Raw genomic sequence first — 20,465 nt, 5'->3', positions numbered from 1 at the left:
TCATTTGGCAGCTTCTGTTTTGCGCCGTCCGCGGCGGATATCACCTGGAGGTGAGATACGTCAGTAGCCAAGACGATGGCCCAGCAGACGTGCTGTGTTGGGGCAATCGCGCCGCGTTCCGGCGGCACATGCCAGGCGCCGTCGTACTGGACCCCGTCTCTGCGCGGAGCACAGGCTGACTGGCGCCCACCTGGAGCCACCGTGGACCTTCAACAGTGCAGAATTTAAGTAGTAAGTACCTTACCGTGTTTGTTTGTTCGATTTGTTCGTTTGCTTGTTTTTTTTTTTCGCTCCGCTTTGGCGGGTTTGGCGGTGACTCCTCTCGTCCTCCCGGGTGGGAAGGACAGCGGATGAGGAGAGAAAGGAGCCACCAGCGGGGGATCGGCCGAAACATCAGCCAAAACATGACAGAGAGGATAAGGTCAGGAGGTGACGGGATTCTGACACGCGACGTCAACGGGACTTTACCGCAAACAAGGAGGTAAAGAAGGTTGACGGCGCGGCAGAGGTCCCGCGCTACACAAAGGAGGGGGGAGGGGGCGGCCGGCGGGCACGGTGCGTGCCGAGGGAACGAAGGGGAGGGGCGCGGGGGCGGGGAGAGCGGGGATAGCGGGGACGGAGAGCACAGTCTGCGGACGGACGCCGTGGGGTGTAGAGTGCGAACGGGGGACTATTGAATGTGGACGATTGAGCGAACAGTGGATTTTTTTTTTAGTAGCCCTAATTTTGTTCGTTTTTCTCGACTTACCCACAATCCTTCGTTTTTTGTTAATCTCTTACCGTCGTGAACTCGCTGGCGGGCGGGGACTCCTCTCGTCCTCCCGGGTGGGAAGGACAGCGGATGAGGAGAGAAAGGGGCCACCAGCGGGGGATGGCGGGGACTCCTCTCGTCCTCCCGGGTGGGAAGGACAGCGGATGAGGAGAGAAAGGAGCCACCAGCGGGGGATCGGCCGAAACATCAGCCAAAACATGACAGAGAGGATAAGGTCAGGAGGTGACGGGATTCTGACACGCGACGTCAACAACGGTTCTTGCTGAGAACAGTATCACGCGCTCTGTCTTTTCAAAGCAAGATGGCTTTCCCCGTCTCCTGTGTCTGTAGGATTGCATTATTCTGTACGCTGGTCATAGCGCTGATGACCTACGAAGTCTGGGCGCCCAAAAGTCACCCCCAAATCATTATCTAAGATATTTCGCTGGGGAGGAGATGCCGCTCCTGACCTGTCGTTGAGGAGTCGATCCTCCAGCACCAGGCTGATCTAGACTTGGCTGTCTTGAGCTCTCGACACTCCAGACTCATCTCGACCTACCGATCCCACCCCCGTCCCATCCCAGAGCTGGACTGTTCCGCTGACTGACAGCCGCTCCGCCCTGATGGCGCCTCGGGCGCCGCTCAGGCACGGACGAGACGCACGGCCACGCCCAGAACCATTAGCGAATCAACGGCCTCGGTGCACGCGCACTGTGGGGCACTTCACGGGCCTTATTAGCGGTATAGAGGAGAGGCTAGTGACCTAGTCTTTCTGATGAGATGCGTGTGATGATGCATCGTGGCAGGCGTGATTTGGGTATGACACTTCGACTTGGGTCTCAGTGAAGGGTGTGATTTGTGTCTCGGTGTGACACTTCGAATTTGTTTTGTGATAAAAAATCGTTTTCCTCTCATGTAATAAGCCTGTCACGTTCCTCTGAAGCTGAGACATCCCTACTGGATCTCCGAGTCCATAATAAAGAAAATGTCAGGATTGTTAAGCAAGCTCTTGTGAAAGTCGCAATCTCTCATGTTTCATTAACTTATGTTTCAATTAATTATGCCACCAAACATGTCTTGCTCAATACTAATTAAACTTAGTCAGCAGTACTTAACTAATTCACCGATAGCCTCGGACGAGGAAGCAGGAAGCTGCTGTAGTGCCAGGAGGGAAGCCGGTCCAGTTCCCCGATCGGACGGTCCACCGGTGTGTGTCTGCATGGGCGGCCGGTGTCCGAGTGACCGGGGCTGATGTGTTTACCGTCGCCACGGCGGGGGCGGCGCCTGCCTGATGATGACTGCGTGCCGGCGTCTGTCTGATGACGCCGGCGCTGGATGCCGCGCTGACGCCCTGGCGCCGGCCGCTGAGTGATGACGATTCACAACGCCGCCATGGCGACTGATGACGTTCCCAGCAGCGGAGCTGTTTCTGTGGTGTAGGTAGTGGTACTGAACTACCGGCTTATCATTGGTATTCTAGACGGTTTGTTTATCGAGATGTTCGTAAACAGATTACAGATTTTCTGTGATCTCTTGGACACGACCGTTCAAAGTTCAACAATCATCGTGAACGTTCGGCTCTTGGAATTTGATGCACTTAGTAGCTTCATTCAATCACTGTCAGTGATTTTTTTTCTGCTACTCCGTTGGGGGTCCAGACATTTACAGAGCTGATGAAACGCGTTGTTGAAATCTGAAGTATGTACTTGAAGATAATGAAGATAAATTGTGATGTAGCCCACTGAACACAACAGGCTGATGCGTAGATGATAAGAGGGACGGAAACTCAATAGAACGCGCTTCATTGATAGCATTCTAAACGTTTGCTTTTCGGTTCACTTCCGCCTCAATCGCGGCCTTCGGTGGCGGTCCTTGAATTGCGCTCGTCGGGTACGCTCGCCGCTAGAGACGCCGCGATGTGGTAACGGCGAGCACGGACTGTATTTAGACGCTGGCAGTTAGTTATTATTTATTTTGGCTAATGACGAGGAAGCAGGAGAGTCGGTTGGAGCGGATAGAAGAGCTGTAAATAGACGGGGCTTTCGCTATGAAAGCCTCGTTTTTTGTGACAATGATTATTTGTGCCGGTTGATCACTCAGTGTCGCCCTACTGCCGTCGTTCGGTGACAGACAGCGACACACGCCGTCTGCCGTCGGCTCCGTCTCCTGTTACCGTGCCGTCGGCGGCGGCGGGGCGCGCCTGTCGCGCCGGTGACTCATCGGACGCCCCACGTCGGCAACGTCGCGTCGTCTCTGACGGCCGGCGCTGGCACGGGCGCGCCCCGGATCACGGTATGCGACCAACGTCCGCCGCTTCCGGCACCGGCTGCCAACGGCGGAGGAACAACCGCGCCGTGGTGGACGGACGAGGGTCTGAAGGTGACGTCCAGGGGTGTCTCGGTCGTTACTTTTTGTACATTTGTCCTTTTTCCTATTCAACGCCGCCGTCTGCACTTAGCTGGCCCGGCCCATGGCGAACACTGGTCCACAACCGTCCAATTTTCTGAGACTACGAACCTCGTCCTCCACATCTGTCCATAATCCACTCTCGTCCGCTCTTTTGAAACCCTCCGTCGCCGTCCTCCTACAGTCTACACCCTCGGAGTGTAATCGCCACGCCGATTGTGGATTGCTCTTGATCGTCAATACATACTCGTACATACATACATACATACATCCTGGCGTCTTACTCACACCCCTTTTCCTACCACAGCCCTGTGCGCCACCACCGTTATCGCACAGCTGTGGCGGCGGTCGTAAGCCGGCACGGAACACCACCACATCTGTCTGACGTTCGGGGAAGGGAGATCAGCGGAACGGGGAGGTCTGTGGTCGGGCGATTATCATGCGCCGTGCGTGTCGGGGTGGATGGGAGGAGTGACGTCCGCTGGCTACACGTAGACGTGTGTCACAGTCCTGTCTTGGTCTGTCGTAGTGAGTGATGGGATGTCGCAGCTGGGCGTTGCTTTGGGTGTTGGTGATGGATGATCGGGGTGGTGTGAGATGTTCCTGGGAAATTTGCGTTTCCGCCATTTATCAGTGCATGGATTTATATGAGAGAGAGAAAGACTCGACCAGTCATGTTCATACGAGATTGTCATTCGATAATCTTGTCTTGGATTCATGCATCCCAGGCATTCGAATGCTGATACTGCACATAAATGTATTAGTAACTTCTTTGCATAACACTTTGGACGTGGCCGGAACGGTATAATCTTGAACTTAAGATGATAAACCGAGAACGGTTAAACTCCTTCAATTGACACCGCCACATTCCAATTCGCGCCCCGTCTTCCGAGCTCATTTACGATCGACCTCTTCCTTGGCAGACATTTGTAAGTACGTACCGCAGAGGGTCGTGTTGACAGCTTTTCTCGTTCGTTGAGATGTACGATGCGTTTCTTGGAGAGGTCCTCGACGGTCGTATAACCGGTCTGAATCAGTTCGTCTGTCTTGTGGTCGGTACCGCCCGCGCTTTGTCGGCGCATTTGAGCCTGCCCCTAAAGTGGCCGTGTTTCGAAACCCTCAAGTGGCCGACCGGCCGCCTTCGGTCCGTATTGCAGTGCGTGGCCACGCTCGCTGGTCAATCAACTCTGCGAGTGATGTGTTTATAAATTGGGAGCGTGCGCGCAATTCGTTCACCGTGCAGACGACGTCTGCCGTTGCAGCTGCGGCTGCGTCTAGTGGCGGCGTCCAGACCTATCCCAAGGTCGCCTCAGGCAGGACAAATATGCGTAGCTGCTCGGACTCGCACTCAACCCTGGCCTTGAACCTGACCTGGCTTGCTGACATTAATCCAACCTTGAGCCTCGTCGGAGCGCTCGCCCCCGCTTCGTCTGGCCTGAATCCGCCCTGCTCATTAGAATGCATCGATGACCGGCGCTTACTGCTTGCCCTTCCCTTTCTGACCGTGCCGGCCTGTGCCGGCTCTGCCTGTGAGTTCTGCAAACTCCCCTCAACTGGCGGTGACGGGGGCGGCAGTACCCCAGGGCACTCAGCTGTGTATGATGTAGCGATTGGTCAGCAGAATGGACGGAAATGCTGGCGGTCATCGCTGCGGTGGCTGTTGGAGGGAGGCACAGCCCAGTGGAGGCAGACAATAAGCCGGGACCGTGATGGGTCTGATGGACTGTGCCCATGGCCGTGAGGATCCAGCGGCCCGTGGGAGATTTGCCCACGGGATCTCCGACCTTCCATTGGCCTATCTGTTATGGTGGGTCGTGAACATCGACTATCCAATGAACTGTGATGTGGTCCGATTGTGTATCGTTCTTTTTTCGACAGTGTGATTTGTCCGGTCAACGTCCATGGTTTGTCTGGTCAAGGACCCTGATTTGTCCCGTAAGTGTCCGTGATGTGCTGTGTGGGTATCCTTATCAGACCGGTCGTTGTCCGTGACTTGTCCGATCGTTGTCCGTGATTTGTCGTCAGTGTCGTTGTGATTTGTTTGGCCATTAGCCCGTGGGATAGCCAATAAACAGACCACTCAGACGGGGCCTTATCGCCCTTATCCCATGCTCGGTGATCGACCGTGGCCAGAGAACCTTGATCTGTTCAGTGAATGAGATCTGTCGGTGTTACCTACGATACTCATACTCCAATGCGATCATTTCACTCCTGCACTGAGCCTCTATCCGGATCCCGGAGCTACAGGGCGGATCCCTCATACATGGCTTCCGACCGGTCCAGTTAAGATCGCACTCAGGGACGAGCGGGCCTAGAAGATCAGCGATTCTGACAAGCCTGCACTGCGTCATATTATGACCTAGGGGGGGGGGGGGGTATGCTATTCATTTGCCGCCAACTCAAACCAGTCGGGCCATTTACAGCTTCCATGATTCACGTAATGTAGGTTCCGGTGAATCAGCCCTTTCCTGTCATAAAATCGCCGATCGTTGGTTCACAGCCCACGCCGTTCTCCGTGACGGGGGCATTCTCGATAGGTCGGTCCAGCCCTAAGTCCACGGATGCGCCTTGTTGGAGCTGTCCGATGCGTCGTGTTGGCTGCACGGATAGCGTGTTGTTCTGTATCGGTGTCGCTGGCTATGGACCGTCCATCGTCGACGCGGTCCGCCCCCGTCTGTTTGGGGACGTGCGACCCTTCAGTCGCCACCCCCGCTGCACGATGTCGTAGGTGTTAGAAGTGTGCGCTCCGACGTTCATAGGTGACAGACTCTGATGGAGGTTTGCTGATGGATGGGCTCGGTGTGGGCGGTCAGGCCCCATCGAGACAAGGTCAAAGCTGTGAGGACTTTTGGGGCACCGTTTGGGTTGAAACGCTGATGATAACCTCAGAAATAGGAAGATATGTCGCTGATTTGCTTACGAAGCTTTAACTGCTAATTTTGTGCTTTTATATTCCCTCAAAAAGCCAGTACGTTTTTTATAGTCACCTTTCAAAGTTCAAGTGCTAAGCTCGGGCGCTACTGGATTGTGTAACATTTACTTTCGCTCTCTCTCCCAAGCACTTCCCATCTTTCATCATCAACCAATAAGTCCCTTTGTAGATGGCCCGGCCTTCAGTACCATCCTCTCACAGCTTCCGCCATTAAAGCTATTCAGACTCTTCATAAAGCCGCATACCGCGGCAGATTCAATACGACCTGCGTATTCACCGTGACATATAGCTGCCCGCCAGTCATCGCCGGCTGTATGACTTCCCTCGGCCGTATCTCCATAGATCAGTCTCTCATCTTCCGCTTACGGAGCCGCCGACCATGAGACGCTAATACCATTTTTCAACGTTAGCCATGGCGATTGAACATATAGCCGACCGACCGCGGCACCATCGCACCTTCACGAGGCACTGTCGCTGTCTTTCGTCGTGCCTCCTGTCTTTTTGCGCCGATCGCTACCTGGTTGTCACAGCACGCTCTGCTCACCTAAGCTCTGTGTACCCATGAGTACCACGACGTGCAGCGATATCCGCCGTGCCCAGCTGCCTCCTACAGGGACGTCCGATCGGTCGCTCGCCCGTGTCGTTGGGAGCCGCCCACGCGGAGCGGTGGCGGCCGGGCGGCCGGTTCGCTCAGGTGCGGCTGGCGGGGGCCGGCCGCTGCCGCCCACCGGCTGCCAGTCGACCGCCATAGCCGGCGCGCACGGCACCTCGCCTCCGCCGCCGCCGTCGTCGCACGAGTGCTGTGGGTTTGCCGGGAAAGACGGTGTCTGGTGACACGGTGGTGATAGTTGGTGACAAGCTGGTGATGCTCTGGTGACGTTTGGCGACGTCCGGTGGCTGCAGCCGCCAGCCGGCGACGACGACACGCTGCTGATCGCCAGACCAACGGACCGTGACCTGCGGCGTAATCCAGCCCCTCGAGGCTCGGGAGTAGAGGCGCATTCACTCCGCTGACTCAGTGGTCGTTAGCTGTGTCGCTGCGTCGCACATCTCCGCGGAACGGAGGACAGGTGGCGCGTGTGTTTGTCGCCGGCCGCCTCACCTCATATTGTCCTGTTCGGTGATCGTGCAGAGTTCGCGTGACGTGCGCCGTCGTCGCGTCAGGCTGCACCCGGGCCGCGTGGCGCCATGGCGTCCCAGTGCCATCAGTGTGAGGTGCTGCTTGGGCCGAACCTGAGCAAGCTGCCCAACGGCCTGCGAGCGCACTACCACAGCAAGCACGCTCTCCAGACCGTCGGCCAGACGCCACCGCCCAAACCGAACCGTTCCCTGTCTGCTGTGTCACAGGTGGGTCGATAGTAGGTGGGGATCCGGGAATGGGACGGAAACTACGTGGGCTTTGCCCCTTCTCTTGAGGTCCTTTTGGGATATCACGTCCCCATTGTCTGCTTCAGTGCAGCTGGGAACGTCCAGGGTAAGCCCGCCGCGCGAGCGCAGGGGACAAGGCCTTCCTTTGGTAGTTATCGGTTTACTACCCGGCCCTACGTTCGTATTTGGCGAGAGTTGGACGCAGCACGCGCGCCGTAACCTTGGGTCTCGGTGCACCGGCGGCGATGCGTTGAGCATTCAAATGTCTCGGCCGCCGTCGGCCGCCGTGACGTCTTGGAAAGAACCGAAACAACATCAGGCTCTCGCCGTGGGGTGCGGACTTGCTGCATTGTGCGAGAGTCTCTCGAGTTGACGGTGAATACTGTTTGCGGCATATGCAATGCAGTGGTTGAAGCTACGTGTGGGCGTCCGTCGTAGACGTTGGTACCGAGGGACAGTAAGGAGTGACAGTACACGAACATTCGTCCCTTGTTAAACGTTAGACCCTGGAAAACACCGTTAGTCGTTCTTGCAATATATCTGGGTGTATCACGACAGGTGGTTCGATCAGCAAACTTGTTGACCGCCTTGCAACCAGCGCAACCACTTGTATTCGACAGCAACGGCTGCGATGACCTTTGGAGACAATCGCGTTATCTTTATTGCAGACTGGTACTGGTGGACCTACGCCGTACGGTTTGTCAACATGGTTGCTGCTTAGCACCTCAACCTGTTAGTCAGCCCAAGCTTTCATCTGCAGCTGGGAGATGACCAGCTAGCCGTTGACTGTAGCTGCTCGCAGTGACGCTCCCCTCGTCGTGACTCGTCTCATGGAGTCGTGACGTCCGGGTGTGTTCAGTACACAGAGCTCAGCGACTGACCAGCGATGGGGGGGGGGGGAGAGCCTGACTCAGGGGCGGGGCCGTGAGTTGCAGCCTCTGATAAGGCGGCCCCTGCCGTCTGGATGGACGGCCGGGCCTGTAAAACAGCCTGTCTGCTGTGACACAGACGCTGTAGGTCTGGCGACACGCCCCTTACCGGTCTGCCGTCACGGGAGTCGAGCGCGTCGGCTACCATGACTGAAACCGTAAATGGCATACGGGGTATCGAACTCGGATTACGGTCACACCAGCTGCTGAATAGATCGCCAGCTGAAATACGATCTGAGTGTTGTTACATGCTCAGCCAACCTTCTAACCACTTTCTGGCCTTCACCAGCGACAGCTGAGCTCTAAGCTTACTGACGTTAGGCTCCTCAACACCTTTCCAAGCTGCTTGCATGCTTCTTCCATTCCACCTTCTCCTTTTCTAGTTAGGGAGTGGCTGACTAGAGGGCCCAGCTGTCGTCCCACTACTGTGCCTGACGCGTGTTTAGCTGGGAGAGGGACACGCTCGTGTCGCGCTGGTTATGTGCGGTCAGGACCGCCCGGAAGAGACAATAGGCACAGGGAGAAACACGCGGACTTCTGTCCGTGCCGCCCGCCTTCTCCGGCGCCGTAACTTTGACGGAGATTTGCGGCCTCATGTCCGCTTCTGCATTCAAAGAAACGTTATGGTCTATTGTTAATCATTTTTTGTTTCTTTCAGTGCAGATTCTTCAGTCCAGCGGTAAGAATTCCCGATAGCTTGCTAACTTGATTGGTCAGCGTCGCGAGATTGCATGACGATGGTCGTGGGCGAAAGTAGTGACTGCTTTGGCGACGTTCTTCATTAACTTCGCAGTTTGGTCGGTGATCTCAGGGTGAGTTCACCTTGCAATGATAGCATGTCACTGATGGCGTCCGCTGATAACGATTGATGACCGGAGATCAGCGGTGACCTCTGGTATCTCGGCGATCCAACGTGCACTTACCGCCTTTCGTGACCGCCGCTGGCGTTTCGTCGCGGCTGCGATGGCGTCACACAGATTATCTGGCCGTCCTCTGCGGCTGATCCCGCTGCAGGAGCCGCCTCTCCCTGCGGTGCGGGGCCGGCAATACCCGCTATCGCGCTAAGCTGCGACCCACTGCCATTCTCCTGCCCAATAGCGGGATGAGCGGGCCGGGCCTCTGGCGCCGATTTCACAATGCCGAGATACGGTTTGATCGGCGAGAGGAGCTCAAACTTCGCAGCGGTGAGGATGAATCAGCAGCTTATTGCGGCAACATGCGTAGATGCTATCATGATATCTTGTTGCCTTGAGATCATATTGCACACTGCACAGGTCACAGGAAAATACGGCCTCGCGAGGCAGCTGTAGTATTGCTCAGTGAACACAAAGTAATGCTAGAAATGGACGATTATTTGTCACGTCTTGGTTTTTCCAGACATAATGAAGTTCGTCATCTAAATGCCTTTGCCTGCTCCATCCTGCCCCCATCCCCGAGATGTTTCCATTACTGACTAAACTATTCGCCATTTTCCGCCACTCCTGTGTCATATCCGGATGCCGTCGTAATTGAAATGGTCACTGGTTAGGGCGACTACGAACCCTGGGATGAGAGGCCATCACGGGTTGGACACTCCTTCAACAATCGCAATGCTGCTCGGGACTGCTCGGGATCCTCGCTCCTCCGGTCGGTCTTGTTGATCGTGAGCGGCGGTTGGGTCGGTTTCGGGCCATTCCGGGCCTCGGCGCCGCGGCGACTCACGTGTCTCTGCAGTCCCGTGTTTTCCGCGTGATCGACAATCGGTACTGTCGTGGTCGCTCCAGATCGTGTCCAGTCGCCGTATATGGCAGTCAGGAATTCCGGACAGGCGGTGTCGGCAGGGCGTCGCTGGATTAGTGGGACAGTGATGGTGCTGACCGGTGCAGGGCATGGAATGGGGCACAACAAGTGAGACTGTCGTTAGTTTTTGTATGAATAACATTATGCTGGGTGTTTTTTTATTTAAGGTTAAGTCGCCCTCTGGTTTTGATCCTAGTGTAACGGTTTGCTTCTGGTGATACGGTTCTACGGTGGTACGGTGGTGAACGGTTCTGGTGCTTCTGGTGGATGAAACGGGGAGATGGGACAAAAATGCACCGATTCGTCGTGACTGATCACTAATCAGTCATCAAAAAACATCATTGGTGTTGACATAATCCAGACAGAATCGTGATGAAGTAGTTTATGACTGCTTTGTAGTTTACCTGGACGAGTTACAGTTTACACCGGGGATTAATGGCTTACACCTTTGGGAGGAATTATGAACATGAGTGGGAAATTCTTCTTGTAAGCAGGTAAACATCCGGGACACATTTGGAACGTGTATGGGAGATACGTGAAACTGAACGGTAGTTGGCTCCCACTAGGATCTGGTCTGAAGTTTACGGCTAGGCTGTAGTAGTTGACATCACTGTATATAATTAAGGTGTTTCGTTGCGTCATGCGCGGTTGTTATCTTTCCGCCCGGCTGGTGGTCGTCCTGGTGCAAGCATGACTGTACTGTGTTGCACTGTCTCAGGCTTAGCGAAGCGTCCTGGCAGTACATAGTCGGAGCTTTGCCACGGTAAATGCACTCGACCAGCTTGGACTATTGTTTGGTTACAGTTCAAATAAACCTAACTTGGGATTACTCATGACGTGCTAGCTACTGTTGGCTGGGCAGTGAACTTCGCCGTGTCTTCGTTGGTTCAGGAGTTGTTAGGATTACACTTGTGAAATAGCTTGATTCAACATTCGACGCTGGATTCGTTCGTCAACAATGTCTGCCTCTTGTGTGGTGGCAGCTTTTATCCCAAATATTTGTTTCGTCAATGGAATGCACAATGCACATAAATTAGCGATGACTTGTAAGTTTTGCCAGTGCATTCCAATCCCTGTGACCATCCTTTGATGTAACACACCCATTGAACATTGTGGATCACCGTGGTGATACGTTGCTGCCTTGCGGAACTGGACCGACTGACCTGGCCAGTTGTTGGTTGACTGTCTCGGGGAACGGCCGGGCCGACGAGCTGCGGTCAGGCCCATTATACCAGCAGAGCGCGACCCCCCGCTGCCTTTGTCAGCCACGACGGCACTAATTGGTCCGAGCAGCGCACCACTTAGTCATCGCTGACGGCCTGCCGCGCCTCTCAGCCGGCTCTCCCCTCCCTCCCACTCTGCTCTTCACCCCTCTGCACACATCGGCTGATGCCTGGCCTGCCACACCTCTCAGCAAACTGCCACCCCCCCCCCCCCCGTTCCCACTGCATACAGCCGCTTACCGCCTGCCACGCCCCTCAGCGCAGCGGTACTGGTCTGAACGCACTCCTGCGTCTTCCAGCCAGCACTAGGCGTGTTCCTTCACACCTGGGATGTCCGTGGCTCTTTCAGAAAATCTTAGATTGATGCGCCGACGGAGTGACAATTTCAGCGAGCGTTAGACTAATATATAGTTTATTCCTCGTTTGTCACTTCGTAAGATGTCCTTGGCTGTGTGGTAGGTATAATTTGACCGTCTATGTCCCGAGTTTGTATCTGTCACGTGGCTTAGACTGTCAGATACCATCTTGGTATGCGGATTATGCTAATGGTTTGAGAGTCTCCAAGTTGTTTGCATGAACAACACTACTGTTTGAGACAGTTGCCATGTCAACCATGACGCTTTTCGACGTCACAGTTCCACTTTGGCCTGGCAATTCAGTGACTCTTCAAATGGCTAGTCGTGTGCCCCGATAAGACCCTGCAATCCCTTGCTGCCTAAAAAAGCGTTCTATGTTCAATGCCTCAATATCTCAATCGGGCCTTTCCCTGCCCTGTTCCATCTCACTTCCCTTCCCCTTCGGGTCTGGCGGTGCCTCTTGCCGGTCGCAGCTGTGCGTCCGTTTGAATTTCGCCCGGGGCTCCCGCGCTCGCTGCGGCTGACTCATCGTCGACTGCAGCCAGCCTGCCCGCCGCGCCGTAACGGGCCAGGTGCAGACCCAGACTGGCAAGGAGAGGGATGGGGGAGGGGGACGGGGGAGGGCGTGACCGGCCAAACTGGTCGGTCGGCAGTTCATGCTTGGGTCTTCTACATATGCAAGAGGATGACGTGCATGGTAACATGCCCTGAAATCCGTAGCCATGTCCCTTCGAACCTAAATGAAGTTGTTGAAGAAATAGTGGAGGACATAGTTATTTTATCTGGAATCTTATCTTAACTCAGTGATGCTCAACTTTTCATATAAGACTTAGCGTATTTAAGCTCCTTCAATCGTTTCGTCCCAAGTAACGCTAAGCCGTTCGGCATGCACTCCCATCCCCAGGATGCGGAGCCCTTGTCCTGTCATTGTGACCCGGATTCAGGGCATGTTCCTGGGGATTACGCAGCGCAGGGACTGGCCTCATGTCCTGTAGCTTTGTACTGGACCTGACAAGGGGACGCTGGCGGGCCACGGCGAAAGGACGGGGCCTTTGGGATGGGTATACGGAGGAATGTGGCGTGGGGACGCGTCATCTTGGACATGTGAAAATAGAGCGGACGTGACCTGTTTCGGGACGCTATGTAAGTTGCTTGGATAGTCCTGGAAGGGATGGAGGGGTTTGTCATTGCACCATCAGTACAAAGGATAGATAAGCTATCACAACTGTCGATCTGATGTCGTGGTGGCCTTGTTACTGCCGTAAAGCATGTAACCCTCTAGGACTAGGACTGGCCATGAGTGAGCATTACGAGACATATTTCCGGTGAGAGCTTTGCAAGTATGTTCTACTTCTAATGTATGTTTTACCCTTTTTATACGATGTAGCTGCCACATGCATAGATGCCCTGTGAGGCCCAACCATTGAGCTTTCTACGGCTAGGGATTAAGTACTATCAGGAGCAGGAACCGGAGCTCCAGCAGAAGAGCTCCACATTTGTAACTCGATGCGTTCCTGCGTGGAAGTGCGACTGGCTGCCTCTCAATACCATTTCCTTCGGGACGGCACCCACCGGACACAGCGGCCGCCCGTCCCCGCTCCCTTTCCGCTTCCTCCGGCACCCGGTACCGACCCCGACCCGTGGCGGCGCGCTGATTCGTCCAGCACCTGCGCGCGCCAGGTGCTAGACGAGAGGGAGGAGCGTGCCGCCCTCGGGGGCTGCGCACCGCACCTGGCGCTACCTAGGGGGTCGGACCATCGCCTGACGCTGGCAGTGCGCCAGATGAGGTTAGTAGTGGTGGTGGTGCTGTGAAACTGGCGACGTATAGGGTGTTTTGGTGGTGTGGCACGGTAGAGAGCGGAAGAAGATATGCCGGCTCTTAGAGAGGTGGGTAATTCGGTTGGGGAAGGTGCCGTTGCTATTCTTGGCCCCATTTGTAGCTGTTTGAATTGAACCGGACGCTGTCAGCTCAATGTCTGTGTTATGTCATGTCATGCCTTGCAATGCATGTGATGTCGCTTCCGTTGTTTGTCAACAAAAGTCAGCAAGAAACTTGCAAAATCTTATCAGCTGTATTCTTCACTTTCAACGTCTGCAAAGACCCGGTCTTTTGAAAGATGCATGGCACGCTGGCAGTTCACCTTGAGTAAATAAATCCAGCACACGACTGGCGTAATAAAACCGGCGAGCCTCACATCGCAAATCTGTGCCGGTTTTCCAGTTACCATTATATCCACCTGGCTTGTTGATCCACCGACGCAAGGCTAAAAAAGGCCCCGGCTAGAGCTTACAACATGTTCGTCCGACAAGGCTGGTCGGATAGCCTTGAAGCACGCTTCCCAGTGCGCGCTAAGTCGCTGGACGTTTCACATTTGGACTGATTCTCCGGTCAGACGTTGATTGATAGGTGTGAGGCAGTGTTTGTTGTGCCGTTGGATATGAAACTGCAGGGAAAATTCGTGCTACTGCCGCGCCGACCGAGCGGCGCAGTCTGCGGAATTCGTGCAACAATAGTCGTGTTGACGACCTCGCGATGGATGTTAGCGTGACGCGTTGCACGGCGAGAGTCGCAGCTGCGCGCATGTTTGTTTCCTTATTGCTGTTTTGAGAACTTGTGGGAATTTGCTTTTTTTAGTGTACTGGTTCAATTGTTTCTTGAACTTATGGCTTTGATCCGTCCTTCTAACTCACAGAGTGGTTATCCAAAAACCAAAGAACCACGACGACACCGTAAAAATTGTACATTTTGTTTTATTTCAATGTTTCGACAATGCTCAAAATGCTAGGACAGCCATGCAACACTTATTTTATTGATCTTCCTGCAACTGTCCATCGCCTGAGCGTGATGGCCGGCATCCTTGCGCTGGTCTGGAGCCGCCACTGTATAGTGTCTGTCCAGTCTACCCCTCACCAGACCCTTTCCTTCACTCGACAGTCGACACCGTCGTCAATCACCATAGACCTCTTTTAGAGGCCCTGACATGAGTGATGGCCGATGTGCCCTCCCCAGTCCCCAGGGACGGGGTGGGTCGCGGCAGCACTTATCGAGTGAATCACTTCCAGATGGGGTGACTCAGCGTTGCTGTTGTCGGGAGAACACATGGACCTACAATATGCGACTCTTCACTATAGATTTGTTGAGACAAATTTACAGTTAAGACTATGTTTTAGTTGAAGCTCTTTTTGTGTGAAATATGTACAACAAACGAAACCTCCTTGTCATCCTATCTGCATTTGAAATATGATAAAACCGCAATTAAGCTTCCAATCTTCCGTCTTTTGCTGGGATGCTCGCGTGTTTTCCTTGGCGTGCGTGGCCTTGTCACGGCGAATTCCGGTATTCATTCTTGCTGTCTCCCTGCGGACCTCGTGCGTGCTGTGGTAGGTTGGCTGATGGACCCCTGCGTCTCTATTTTGGTCCCTCTCCGTGCCTGGTTCCGTTTACCGGCAGAAGACACAGGAAGCTGGCATCGGGCCGAGCGTTTTTATCACGTGCGCCTCCTGCCCTGGGGCCAAATCGTTCTTGTCGGCCCGGGTGAGGCTGCAAATTGTCGATTTGTTTCTCCACCGTGGGCGATTTCCGCGCGACGCGCGACAGGTGATCGATTTCGCTGGCGGCCCGCGGTCACGTCGGATAGATGAGCTGATTGTTTATGTTAGAAGATGTGCCCCCGGGCCGTCTCACGTCAAATGCCGCCCGCGGGGATTGAACGGACTCTCTGTTGGGGATTGACTCGCTCGATTTCGCTGGAGCTGCACTATCAGAAGCTAACGGGATAATATATTTTATCATTCTCTTGGGATTTTTGCAGTTTGCTGCAGCGTGCAGATGACTGAAAAATAACGAATTAACGAATTACGCGGCGTTTTGAAAATGAATCGTTCAATGACAAATTCCTGTGGCATTTTGCGTCGGTTCATTCGGATCGCCTGTTGCACTGTTTTTTGTTTTTGTTTTTTACTCTCGGCACTGCCCTCATTGACCTTCCTTTTGCCTAACCTCTCCTTTTGCCTCTGACTGGGGGGGGGGGGGGGCAGAGTACTGAGATTCGCGAACCGACAATACAAGGTACTGCTGGTTGAGGGATTGCTATCAATAGGCAAGGGAGCTGCGAAGAGAGCAGGGCTGGGGGTTAGGGTGGTTGTTTTGGGTGTTGGCTGTACGTACAACGGAAGTTAGATTTCGTTGGGTAGAGTAAAAAGGCTAAATGCTTGGTATAACGGACAACGGTGTTCTGAGAATACAAATCACCCCTTCAGTTTTGTTTAGTACCTTCCTAATTGTTGAAGGCCAACAGAGGATGATTATCGTGGGTGGGGTGATGGACAGCACAGTGCGCCCGCCGGAAAACAACCTCTTGCGTTTTTGGGCGTTCACCTCTTTACACGGATGTCATTTAGACAATCATCGTCATTTGACCTTCAGCGCCTTATGGCGCCGGCAGTCAGCCAGACGCACTCTGAGGTCAGAGGTGCTACCCGGGGTCAAAGGTGACGGTCGACCGCACGCGCCGTCTGCTGCTCACCCGTGACCCGGCGACCTCACCGGCCCAGTCCTGCCAGAGGCCTTCCACCACCCACGCCACTGCTTCAGCAGCCGTCAACGGGGCTGGCTGGGGAACAAAAACCGTCCGCGAACTGACTCGCGGACGGCCTGACCCCGGCCCGCGTTTGTCGGTGCGTCGTTTTTGCGGCCGTTCGCAGTGCGCCATGTTTATGCGCTGCCCGGCGGGTTCCGCCGCCCGCGCCCGCCGCCACGTCTGTTTGCTGACTCTGCACATCGAGAACGACGGCGGATGTAAGCTATGTGCGCCGAAATGGCCGCTAAATCGGCCGCAGGGGCGCGATCGAGAGCCGATCTGTCGGCACAGAGACCCCGCTGTCGGCGGCGCAGCTCCAGACGAGCGCCGACGCCCGACCCGGAAGAGCGGCTGGCGAAAACGCCTGGCCGCTGTCGCCGCCGCCGCCGCGCGCAGTAGGACAGGTTCATTGTTGATTGGACGGAAGTGGCTCGCCGCCTCAATTTGTTCCGCCGCCCTAAGTCACAGAAATGGGGAAATGGATACGTGACCATAACGGTTCGAGATGCCTGGAGCCTGCGTCTATGCATGAAAACCTTCTCTTCGGAAAAACTGGTGGCTTCCGACTTGATTTTTTTTTCAGGCCGGTCATATTTTAAAGTCCAGTTTTTAAGCGGGTTGTTTTCTGATCTTCCGAGGTACCTTATGAAACGCTGGGCCTTTTTCAGTTTGAGCTGCCTGGTGAGTGAGTATCTGCCCTAGCGTCATGAAGTATGAACGCAATGTGGCATGGCCAACTGTTGCGGTTTTACAGCTGCCGGCTGAAATGAATGAGTAATGACATCGCTGGAAACTTCCGGTCGTTCTGGAGACATTGCCCGCTGGTCACTCATGGTTCGTCGGAGTTGGCTGCGCCATAATCGTGTAAAATTCACGGACGGTGCGCCGGAACTGCGCCATTCGCCGAGTGCGCGACGTAAACGCCCCGTTGAACTTGTCTCCATGAGCTTACCTGTCGAGGAGCTTTGAGACCTGCTCTAAGCTCCACCACCCAGTGCAGCGGCTCTAGGTGGTCAGTGACGTCACAGGACGGTCTGATGACGTCACTCCGGATGTGGAGCTATTCAGGCGAGGATTGGCACACATACGTATGCACAATCCGAGTTTCCTGCCGGTGAAACAGCATTGAGCCAGTCAGTCGGTCTTTGGTGGTGAAGCAGGAAAGACAAGGTAGGCATTAGTGCATGCTAATATTGACTTGTTTAGTTTCATTTGAAGCGTTTAACCCGTTACCTAACCCGTTATAGGTAAGTTTATGCATAGTTAATTTTGGCATTTTTCTTCGGATTTCTGTTCCAATCTACGACTCGTCTAACTTCGTCATTCCTGTTCCCTCCACAAATCTGTGCCTTGAAGACCTGTCCCAATCGGTCTCGGCCTTCGATCAAGCATCTCTTCATTTGGAGTCGAGTTTCCCGCGTGAATGATTTTGAATGGGCCCGCACTGTCGCCTCGTGTCAGAGAGTTTCTTTTGGCGACCCGCACGTGTGACCCTGGTCCCGTCAGAGGTTTTCCGTTGGCGCATTTCCGTATTTGGTTCCGCTCTTCAATTTTCAGATTCGGTTGTGTAGCGGCATTGGTGAAACTTGCCGTCTTCTCCAATAGCTCACCGTCCAGTGTTATGTCGGTCTTCGTATGCGCTATCTCGATCATCTCGCGATAATCTATCCATTATATCGGCGGTGGTACCAGATCTGTTTTAGATAGGAGGCACTATGGCCACTATGCATACGTTGAATCGGTAAGCTTCTGTTGCTGCATAAACTAACTTTGGGCTTGCTGTATGTTGTCAGAGAATATTTGCATATGAATTAAATCGGCTTGAATATACTATCAGAAAGCTTGCATCAGATTACAGCATCTAATTTTCACATCCCATTTAGGCCAAAGTAATTTACCATGGCACTTGTCCTTTCTGTTCTGTCTAAGTCACTACGAATGCTACGATCGAGACGTCTTACTGCCCATTATCCGATCTCCTGTTTACTTCGGCCGTAGTTCTATGACTCTAGCTCTATGACCACGGCCCCGTTAAGCGCTTCCTGTTGCCTATCTACCGACAGTGGCCTCCTGTTTACTGTGGGTCGGCGGTGCCGCCATTCCGACTGGCACTGATACCATCTCCTCGCGTGGCAGTGGGTCCAGCACCGCCGCCCGCGACCCGTTACCTCCCACCGGAACCGGGCCGGTCCAGTGGGTATGTCTGGGTCATACTGTACCCATGGCTCTACTCATGCATCCGTTCTTATACGTGGGACGCTTGGTTTGCGTTGCGTGCCTGAGCATGTTCTATTTTATGTCCTAATTAATTAATGTTGTTGCCTAATTAATATTTACGCCCAAATGTATACCTTTAAGCTGATCATGTGAGCGACAACGACGCACGCTTGCCATTTCATAAATACTTCTTTGATTTCTACGACTCCCCAGACGCTCGCGCTCGCCTGTTTTCGGAGCTGGCAGTCGACCGCGCACGTTCATTCCCGTACGCACACGATTCCAAATAGCATTACGTGACTGGGTAGCCGGCTGCACTGATTGCGTCCGCAGGCCTATTTGAACTCGTTAGGGCCCTTGTGCTGGGAGCACACGGCCGGACCGAGACCTTGGGAGGGCGGACCGTCTAGGGCTCACGGCTTGAGAGTTGGGAGGGAGGAGGAGGGAGGCTGCCAATGTCCAGCGTTCGTGAGTAGTTGGTAATTGATGGGCGTCTCCCTGGCGTCACAGGCTGAAGAGCCGTCACAGGCTGATGTGACTTAGCGGGCTTCGTTTGGCTTCGGGGACCGGCGGTGGTATCCCTAGTTGTCAGCTCAGGTTGGCGTGGGATGCCGACTGACCGCTGTGACTGCGCTTGGATGGGCTCCGGTGACCGCTGGTGTGACCGTCGAGTTCATTGAACGCATCAGTCAAATACCTGGCGGAAGATGTTCCTGTGTTAGCAAGTTAGCAGAAGTATCGTTTGAGCTCACTCTATCAGTGCACTTCTGTTCCTTCACGTTTTATTGTTAATCGTCCCCGTTATAGAAAACGACATTGTTTTGACGAGTCCTGTGTGAATTTCTTTTTCCCCATTGATTTGCTCGGTTTTAGTTTGATTCTTTCTCTTGCGGATTCCAATCCAATTACCTCCTCAGATTCTTCTCGTGCCTTTCAACTCGACCATCCGCTCCACACTTCTCCCTCAGACCCCGACACCACCCAGACAGTCATCACCACCCATTTCCCCTCCAGACGTCTGACCAGGTGTGTTGAATGCTTCCGTGTGCGGCCCAGGTACCTCATCCCACCGAGGCGCCACGCCAGGTGTTCCCCATCCCACCAGACTCCGCTCGGGATGGATCGACGCTCCCTGAATACTCCCTGGAGGCTCCTGGGCTCGTCTAGGTCGCTCGCCGCCGTGGCGTGGCTCTCCGCAGCCCTCTCGCTCGCCCGCCCGCCGCCCCTGGCCGCTCGCCGCCGCAAGGCAGTCACTGATCGATGTAGCAGACACGGTTGGACCGCCTGCTGCGTAGCTCTACTCGCTGATGAGAAAATTGAGACGCAAACTAGCTGTGATTTAGTTCGCTTCCGATTAACAGCCAAGCTTTACACTAGTGGTGTCAATCGGTTACCAAAATTTCGGTATACCGATACCGAACCAATACCGATTCGGTATTCGGTATTTTATACCAAAAGCATTTGGTATTTTGTCGGTATTATGAAAGTCAACTTCTGTCATAAAAATTTGAAAACATTTTTTTTTTTTATAAACCTTCTGAACTCAAATTTGATTTGCTAAATGACATTGGATGAAGAAAAAGGACAATCATGACACATTTCTCCCAATGCATGATGTCATAAGAAATGGGCAAACACGTTATCTGTAACATCAAACACATCAGTCTACCAATGTTAAGTGGCAACTTATCAGTGCTAGCAAATTCTAATACCATGAGGATAATTATCTTACAAAAAAAAACTAATGTGCAAGACATAAACATGTATCAATGTTTAACTCACTGTATACTGGAAAACATACTTTAACTACCTTACTCAAAATTTCCCAAGCATTCATTAGTAACAAATTTGACTTTGTTTTGATGAGTCTGTGATTGATCTTGACCTTGTCTTGCTCTCCATTTCACTGCAATGCAGTTACATT

General features: G+C 53.7%; 1 protein-coding gene across 37 annotated transcripts in view; it reads left to right on the top strand.

Annotated features, from left to right (window-relative positions):
* Positions 1–20,465, top strand: part of LOC122388703 (septin-7-like) — a 95,946-nt gene that overhangs the window by 40,843 nt on the left and 34,638 nt on the right. For 2 of the 37 annotated variants that reach the window (XM_043380010.1, XM_043380008.1), the window contains exon 1: positions 6,826–7,436. The exons of 29 other annotated variants lie outside the window; for them this stretch is intronic. In XM_043380010.1, coding sequence (XP_043235945.1) covers positions 7,278–7,436 — 159 coding nt within the window. In that variant the 5' untranslated portion in view covers positions 6,826–7,277. Of the gene's footprint in view, positions 1–6,733; positions 7,437–13,522; positions 13,632–20,465 lie in introns of those variants that run through there. 6 more of the 37 variants (XM_043380031.1, XM_043380020.1, XM_043380009.1 and 3 more) reach the window with 5 other exon arrangements.

This window comes from Amphibalanus amphitrite, unplaced genomic scaffold (genome assembly GCF_019059575.1).
Source record: "Amphibalanus amphitrite isolate SeventyFive unplaced genomic scaffold, NRLGWU_Aamphi_draft 000333F_arrow, whole genome shotgun sequence".
NCBI classification, from domain to species: domain Eukaryota; kingdom Metazoa; phylum Arthropoda; class Thecostraca; order Balanomorpha; family Balanidae; genus Amphibalanus; species Amphibalanus amphitrite.
Note: the sequence above shows the minus strand (reverse complement) of the source record. Positions and strands in the feature narration are given on the sequence as shown.